General features: G+C 40.6%; 1 protein-coding gene across 1 annotated transcript; it reads right to left on the bottom strand.

Annotated features, from left to right (window-relative positions):
• Positions 1–205: 205 nt before the first annotated feature.
• LOC147113561 (free fatty acid receptor 4-like) lies at positions 206–6,372 on the bottom strand. The gene is made up of 3 exons (XM_085994801.1): positions 5,582–6,372; positions 1,659–1,787; positions 206–750 (listed from the first exon to the last, which is right to left on the bottom strand). The coding sequence occupies exons 1-3, from the start codon at positions 6,119–6,121 to the stop codon at positions 328–330; spliced, it is 1,092 nt and encodes a 363-aa protein (XP_085850927.1). The 5' UTR covers positions 6,122–6,372; the 3' UTR covers positions 206–327.
• Positions 6,373–9,081: the final 2,709 nt, after the last annotated feature.

Raw genomic sequence — 9,081 nt, 5'->3', positions numbered from 1 at the left:
AGAATGACAGACAGAAGTACCGATTTATATATATAGATTGTGTAGGAAAATGTCAGATGTACCGTTAATTACCTTGTATTAATCCCGCAGTAATGGTGTCACAAAGAACAGTCTCCTTTAGTGTCATACAAATTTAACAAGAGTGATGTTAATGTTCATTTAAAACACCAAACACAGTGCACATAACAATATGTGGCATTGGGGTTCACATGACTTTTAATAACATCTGGTTTTCCCACCTAAGTACATAATTGGAGCCACTTAATCAGGTTGTAAATATGCAGTTCACTCCATAAAGTTATTTTATATATTTTCCTCGCTGATAATTTACCCATAAATAACAGAAGGTGCTGGCTGTGATTCTTGATTTCTGGCTTTCTTTAGCGCATGTTCTGTAGCCGTTCTGCCACGGTTTTTAAAGTTGGATAAATGGAAGAAACAAAGCACGTGTCGCCATTCGCCCTTGAACTGAATGGCACCATATAAAATAGGATTCACAGCTGAGTTGGCGAATGTAAATGTACAGATCCAGAAAAAACAGGTGGAGGAAAGGAACAAGTCCTTTTTAAAGTTCTGTGCTAGAATCAAAAAGAAAATCAGAAAAATAGGTGTCCACATGATAAAGAAGGAGATCATGAGTACCATGAGAGTCCGGAAGAGCCAATAATCCTTTTTGGAAACTCGAATCTGCTGTTGGGGAGCTGAACATGGCCTTCTGGCTTGCAATCTCCTCCTGGTGGCTTTGGTAATCTGTGTGTGGATGAGATCGTATAATTACACCGTCAAAGGGTTAAAATGAAATCTTACACCCAACGTGTGGTAAGGAACACAATCAATGTGTTCTCATTCGAATGGTGTTATTGTCACCAATACTGTTACTACACTTACACTGATATCACAGCACCAGTGCTTGCAAGTAAGACGGCATTGAACAGTGCCACCTTACATTCACCAGGCTACATCCAATTTCCTTTGAAGCACAGCGAGTATTCTGAGAATCAGGGGAAACCAAAATGCAGAATATGTGATGCTCACTTCATCAGGCCACACTTACTTCTCAGTGAAAATCTACTGACCTGAAGTAAATTGACTGAAATTCATTTTGGTTGTGTCGACTTTAGCTGTTATAACGGAGCTGATAGTGTGAATACAGAGCCGGGGCTTCACTTTGTGAAGGTCTTTTTTTCTGCCAACTTTCCCCTTTTACCTCTGCTGATTCCTCACTTAGCAGCAAGAGTATCACAGACCTGCCTTCACCCAATGTCCACACAGTATTTCTAGCAAAGGCAAACATTAATAAAAAAAAGGCTACTGACATTCGACATCTTTCAGCACAGTAATTGCACTGTTTGAGCTGGAAGCTTCAAAAGTCGGCAGAGGAGGAACAAAAGGATTATCATTTCCTTGGACCTGCTGACAGTCTAGGAATTATTGCAATGACTTTCAAAGATACCAAAGCTCATGTTATGTTCCTCGTACTGAATTCTAAAAATGTAGTATATCTATCTTCTGTTACTTCGGCGCTCATAAAGAAATAAACACAAAAACCAATAGTCAGTAAAATAAACAAGTGTTTTGATAGAAATCTTAGATGCCTAATATTTCTAAACTCATTTAAACATGACAGGTATTAGGTTAGTTGGATGAATAGCAGATACCTTTAATATCTTTGTGTAACTGATGACAATGATTAATCCTGGAATGGCAAAATCCAACAGGCTGTAGAACACATCCCAGATGATCTCTTGCACAATATTTGGCCACACCAGTGTGCAAATCTGATATTCCTGTTTAAACATGAAAAATAATACATTACTTGCAAAACTGATTTATTCCACTAACTGAATGATGAACCTTAAGATAGACAATGTTGAAAAATATTAAAATACAATGACTACTATTGGTGCTGTGCATCTATAGAAGGCAAACATACCTCTGCCTGTATACAATTATAACGACTGCACTTAGTGCTACAAAAATGAGAAGAATAAATTCAATGCTAGCAGATCTCCTGTAGTGCTACTCATGGGTATCCCAAAACCCAGAATGCAGTTTCTGATATTTACTACAGTCCTGTTGCAGCCTAAACATGACAGTGGTCTGCTGTTGCTGTAATGAAGTCCATTACCTGAAGCAATTCATGACATGACTGACAAAAAAATGTTGGCCTGGATTTTGCAGTCAGCAGCGAAGTGAAGGCACTCGCCGCTGACCTCGAAGAAAGCTGCTCACAAAGATCTAGTGATCTCTGTGGCACGATTTCACCTTTGCTAACATTAATTTGATTCTGGCGCCAAGTCTAGGGGATCTCCAGCAACAGTGATATCAAGCAGGCTAAGCAGCCATTGAAGAATTCTTACAGTCAGCAAACCAGGAAGTAAAATGCACTGATTATCCTTCACTTGTTATAAATTTTAGAGAGCAAAATGGGATTATGGTAGAAGCTGAACTATGATAAACAAACTTTAAAAACATCATTTTTATTACATTAAAAATATAGAGAATTTTGATCATAATGATAACATTTGACATTCCACAAATATAAAATTAATTTTTCAGGGCTAGAGAGGCTGTTCGGCAGTAATTATGACATAGTACCAAAGTTCCCGCTAAGCTGCGCAGCAGTCTGGAGGTCCCACGCAAGCCACTAACTGGCTTTTATATGGGAGAAACCGCACATGCGCAAAACTTTGAATGGGCTGCTTAGTCAGTTAAAGGGACCGCATACCAAAAAAAAATAAGAGTTAACATTGCTTAGTGCACCGTTAAAAACCCAGTTACACCTCATTGAACAAGGCTTAACTCTTTCGGGGGTTTTAACAGCGATATTACAGTGTAAAAGCGGAAGTTCTCGTCAGTTCAGTGATTTCTCAAAGATTGCAGTCTGCAGGGCCTTCAACAGCGCCCCCTATGGAGGAGCAGGGAATCACTGACAGCAACTTCTGGATTTCCACGTTTAATTGCGCATGTGCAGATGCCAGAAGTTGCTGTCAGTTTCACAGGGTAATGACGGCAAAGCTGACGGTTTTGCTGTTATTACAACTGTAAAATCTGGGCAGATATGTTATCAATACTGAAATATACAGGCCTCACCAATTTGACACCTGTAGCCCTATTTACCTAATACTTTACAAAACTTGTTTAAAATGCAAGTCACATTTTTGTTCTTCCCTCCCAAATCTTCTTATTTTGTTACTTACACTATAAAATATATTTTTACTTTATCTCCTACAGTGGATTTGCACTATTTACTTAGAAAGTAAATACTTTTATTTAATATTTTTAATTTGCTCCTCATTCCCCATAAACCTTTTTCTCAATTATTTACATGATTATAAAAGACTACTCGCTTAGCAGAAACCTGGCGGGTGGGCAGTTAAAATCGCCCTGTCTCTTACCTGTCCGAAAGCCACCATGATCGTAACATCTACAATTTTAACCTGCTCTCCTAAGCAGGCAGCAAGGACACACATCAGGAGCCAACAGGGTCCTTCTTTACATGTGCACATTGCAGCCCGATGACATCATTGAGACCCGACTGTAATTTTAACTCAGGCCTGAGTTAAAATGACAGTTAATCGGGGCCAATTCTCGCCCTTTCCTGGGTGGATTTGCAGTTCTTATTGAAACTCCCTGGTGTAGCACTACATCAGGGAGGTTTTTCCAATGACCAGTACATTAATCAGATTCACTGACGGTGAGTGCAGCCACAATGCCTGAGCTCAGCATCAAACCCCAAACCCCTCTGTCCTCATTGCGAATATTAGTCCTTCTCAGTGACACGAAAAACCTCAACTTATGTCAACCAAGATGGCCACTTAAAGATTTTCTAAGAAAATTGTTGAAACAATTTGGTTGGTAAGTTTTGTTGTACTTACCAGCTTGTACATGGCATTTGAAAGTAAAATGAACAAGTTAATTTGTTGATTGGTTTTGGGGTGTTGCTGGTTGTTGGCTTTTCTCACCTGTCTAGTGAATGCAACTGATTTTTGTTTTCATCACATTCAGTCAATGTAATATTTGAGCCAATTAATAGAGTTAATAGCTAATGATTACTTGAACTAATCATGAATTTTTATCCTTCAGACATTTTGAGGTGCGACCCTTTGAATTGTGACACCTTAGGCAAGTGCGTGACGCTGCAGGCAGGTGCTAGATGCAAGAATTTTAATTATATAGCTATTTCATATAAAACACAAAGAAATATAAATTCACGAATGGTATTATGTAAATTGAAGAGAGAAAATTGAATTGATGGTTCGGTTAGGTTGATGTTTCAAAAGCGCATGTCACTAATAACCCTTTTATGCTGCGGGTGCTGGTTTGACACCAGTACCTGGGTAACAGCAATGAGTTATATGCTGTCAGCTGCACACCACTCTGTATTCTGGCAGAATGGAAGTCTGTGTTTATTTAAACACAGGCCTGAAGCTTAACTCACCAACATCTGAATGCCAATGACATTTTTAACGTTCCTGAAGAGCCTACAGTCCTGTTGGATCTTTACTAACATTAAACATGTAAAGGCAGCCAAGCTATCCACCTAGGATCTTATTAAGCTTCATTTTAAAGTTTGAAAATATAGCTTTACATTGGTTGCAATGATACTGCCAAAATTCAAAGCAGCCTCAAATCAGTAACTTAAAAAAAGTTATACTGCAGTTTCTGAATCAATGCAAGTTAACACCATGTCACATCAATGCAGAAACTGCAGCGTTTTTCCTTGGGCTGTTTTTCTACCTTAAAGGGTCGATATGAATGCTAGTTGTTGTATAACTGACCCATAAGAGAATATATCTTACAAAGCAAATGTGTCTCCGTGACACTAAAGCCAACATAAGTGGGGGACAACCATTCCCCCAGTGTTAATTTTGGAAAGCATTGTTCCCTGATTAATTCTGGATTGACTCCTTCACATTGTGGACTTTTCTCTTTTTAGATGTGGATAGGCCTCCAGTGTTCTTCTAGTATTCTCTGTGATTTCCAGCATTTGAATTTTTCTTGATCTCCACTATAATCATCGACAGAAATGCATAATTCAATCCTCAAAACACCAGTAACAATTCTGGAATCCAATACAATAAAAATTTGAATTTGACCGTAACCCTGATGTCCTGGTAACAGCCACAGGGTTGGATCCGTGCCACAGACACGGGTAAGTACAAAGTTAATGGAGTATTTCTGCTCCAAACTGCATCAGTTCCTGCCACTGACAAGTAAAAATAATAAAAGAATTCCTTTCAATTGTTTGTGATTTGGGAATTCACTGTTTATATAGTGCTTTTAATGTGGAAAATCACCACAAAGCTCTTCACAGAGGCCTAATCAAAATTTGGAGTTTCCTTTGGGAAATTAAACAGAGTTTCTAGTGACCAGACAGTGGACAGGAGAGGATTGGCCCACTTAACCCCCAGGTACCACCTTCATGCAACAATAGTAAATGATTCTGTGCTGATGCAGAAGCTTTCTGAAAACCAGACTGGAAAAAAATGCCATAAATCCAAACGCTCCACAGCTAACTTCTGCATATATTTCAAGATTGCTTCATGTTTGGCACACAGATTCATTAGATCGATCTTACCTGGTCTTTAAAATGAATGGTCATCACCTGAAAATATATGCACAGCGGCAGAGATGTAAGGGCTGAAAACAACCAGATGGTCAGCACAATTGCAGTCACCGACTTGAAATGTAGCGGAGCTTTTAAGCGCAGATTGAGAATGGAGATGGTCCTCTCGATACTAATGGTAGCTAAAGTGATGATGGTCACACCGCCACTCGTGGCCATGACATAGAAAAGAGTTTGACACACATTGGCTCCAAGAGTCCACGATTCAGCCCAGCGAATGGTGATGATGACTGGAATGAACCCCACAAACACAATGTCTGCCAAGAAGAGATTCAGCACGAAACACTGATAATTGGCGAGTCTCTTGCCCTTTATAATCAGCACAATCACGCACGCATTGGCCAACAAGGAGATCAGAAAAAGCAACACAAGTACGACCGTCTCAATGGTGACTGCGAGAATTTGGTCGGAGGACCTGAATTCAGAAAGAAACGTGAAAAGGGATCTGTTCACCGCGTAGCCTCTGGGTGCATTAAACAAATTAAATTCCATCTTCAGACTGCTAATGAGGATAATGCACGGCGTTGTACCTGTAAACAGTTACAGAAGCGCAACCAGCAAATGTCTCGAAATTGACAAATGTTCTTTGGGTCTGTCCTGGATTAAATTCAGAAGAGCTACTCCTTTGTTTCAAACTTCATCGGAATACAGGCATTTTCAACTGATATCTACGAGCACATATAAGTTTACCAAAGGCTGGCTGTTCTGTAGCTCATAAAATGTTATCAACACGCTCCTCCAATATGTTGTTTTCATCGATAATATTTTATATATCAGTTCTTAGGATGTTGCTGTCCAATGAGGAAGTAAAACCTGAAACAATTGTAAATTAACTTAACAAACAGTGGGTAATCCATTGGTCATATTAATTAAAGATTACTATTCCCGACTGATAAATGGCCTTTCCCTGGCTGTTACCCATTTAATTAGAGCCTCCCACTAAACTTGAATAATGATACAGTCCCTACAGAACTTGCTTGTATTTATACTCCAAATTAAAAAAAATATTGTTCATAAAAACATGAATAAAAATGTAGCTGCTTTACCACTTAGAATAAATTACAAAATATAAAGGCTGCTCTGAGTCCTTCCACACTTCTTGTATCTGTGTTGGTCCTCTTAATACACTTACTGACTACATATATATAGTTACATAGAGATAGGAACAGGAGTAGGCCATTCGGCCCTTCGAGCCTGCTCCGCCATTCAATGAGATCATGGCTGATCTTCCTCTGAGATCTTAGCTGATCTTACCAGTTCAGTACCCCGTCCCCGCCTTTTCTCCGTAACCCTTAATCCCCTTAGCCTTCAGAAATATATCCAATTCTCTCTTGAAAATATTTATTGAATTAGCCTTCACAGCCCTCTGTGGCAGGGAATTCCACAGGCTCACCACTCTTTGAGTGAAGAAATTCTTCCTCATCTCTGTTTTAAATGATTTGCCCGCTATTTTTAGACTGTGGCCCCTGGTTCTGTGCTCCCCTGCCATTGGAAACATTCTCTCTGAATTCAGCCTGTCCAGGCCTGCCATAATTTTATATGTTTCGATGAGATCCCCTCTCAATCTTCTAAACTCCAGTGAGTACAAGCCCAAACTATTCAATCTCTCCTCGTAGGTCATTCCCGCCATTCCAGGTATCAGCCTGGTGAATCGCCGCTGCACTCTTTCCATGGCAAGAACATCCTTCCGCAGATGGGGCGACCAAAACTGTACACAATACTCCAGATGCGGTCTCACCAGCACCTTGTACAGCTGTAGTAAGGTATCCCTATTCCTATACTCGAACCCCCTTGATATGAAGGCCAACATACCATTTGCCTTCTTAATCGCCTGTTGCACCTGCATGCTCTCCTTCAGTGACTGGTGCACAAGAACACCCAGGTCCCTCTGCACTTCCCCATCTCCCAATCTATTGCCATTTAGATAATAATCTACCCTCCTGTTTTTACCCCCAAAGTGGATAACCTCGCATTTATCCACATTATAGTGCATCTGCCACGTATCCGCCCATTCTCCCAACCTGTCCAAATCGCACTGTAGCCTCCTGACATCCTCATCAGAGCCCACCCCTCCTCCTAGTTTAGTGTCGTCAGCGAATTTGGAAATATTGCATCCAATTCCCTGATCCAGATCATTTATATATATTGTGAACAGCTGGGGTCCCAGGACAGATCCTTGCGGCACCCCGCTGGTCACTGCCTGCCACTCCGAAAACGAGCCGTTTATTCCAACTCTCTGTTTTCTATCCGCCAGCCAGTTCTCTATCCACGTTAATACTTTGCCCCCAATCCCATGAGCCTTAATTTTGCATGATAATCTTTTGTGTGGAACCTTATCGAAGGCTTTCTGGAAGTCAAGGTACACCACATCCACTGGCTCTCCCCCATCTATTTTACCAGTTACTTCCTCAAAAAATTCCAGCAGATTAGTCAAACACGATTTACCCTTTGTAAATCCATGTTGACTCTGTCCGATCCTTTCCCCATTTGTCAAGTGCTCCGCTATTTTATCCTTAATAATGGACTCTAGCATTTTGCCCACAACCGATGTAAGGCTTACTGGTCTATAATTCCCTGCTTTCTCTCTACCCCCCTTTTTAAATATTGGGGTAACATTAGCTACCCTCCAATCCACGGGTACTGTTCCCGAGTCAATGGAGTTCCGGAAGATGATCCTTAGAGCATCTGCTATCTCCAGGGCCACCTCCTTAAGTACCCTAGGATGTAGTTTATCAGGCCCCGGGGATTTGTCGGCCTTCAGTCCCCTCAACTTACCCAACACCATATCCCTAGAGATACTAATTTCTGTCAGCTCCTCCCTCTCATTAGTCCCTATGTTTGCCGATATTCCTGGGAGGTTATTTGTGTCCTCCTTTGTGAATACAGAACCAAAGTATGAGTTTAATTGGTCTGCCATTTCCTTATTCTCCATTATATATTCTCCCGAATCGGACTGCAAGGGACCGACTTGGGATTTTACCAGTCTTTTCCTCCTGATATACCGATAAAAGCTTTTGCAGTCTGTCTTTATGTTTGCTGCAAGTTTACTTTCGTATTCTATTTTCCCCTTCCTGATTAATCCCTTTGTCCTCTTTTGCTGTATCCTGTACTGCCCCCAATCTTCCGGTCTGGTGCTTTTTTTTGCCAGTTGATATGCCCTTTTTTTTGATTTTATGCTGTCCCTACTTTCCCTCGTTATCCACGGTTGAGCCACCTTTTTAGGTTTATTTTTATGCCAAACCGGTATAAACATGTTCTGGAATTCTTCCATTCTATCTTTGAATGCTTGCCATTGTCTATCCACTGTCAATCCCCCCAGAAACACCACCCAATCAATCTTACCCAATTCCCGTCTCATACCCTCGTAATTCCCTTTATTTAAGTTCTGGACCTTAGTCTCTGATTCAATTTCCTCACTCTCCATCTCGACTGAGAGCTCGATCATATTATGA

The sequence above is a fragment of the Somniosus microcephalus genome, chromosome 8 (genome assembly GCF_052327205.1).
Source record: "Somniosus microcephalus isolate GS21.2 chromosome 8, FLI_Smic_1.0, whole genome shotgun sequence".
Classification (NCBI taxonomy): Eukaryota; Metazoa; Chordata; class Chondrichthyes; order Squaliformes; family Somniosidae; genus Somniosus; species Somniosus microcephalus.
This window is presented reverse-complemented; position numbering and strand designations above follow the sequence as displayed.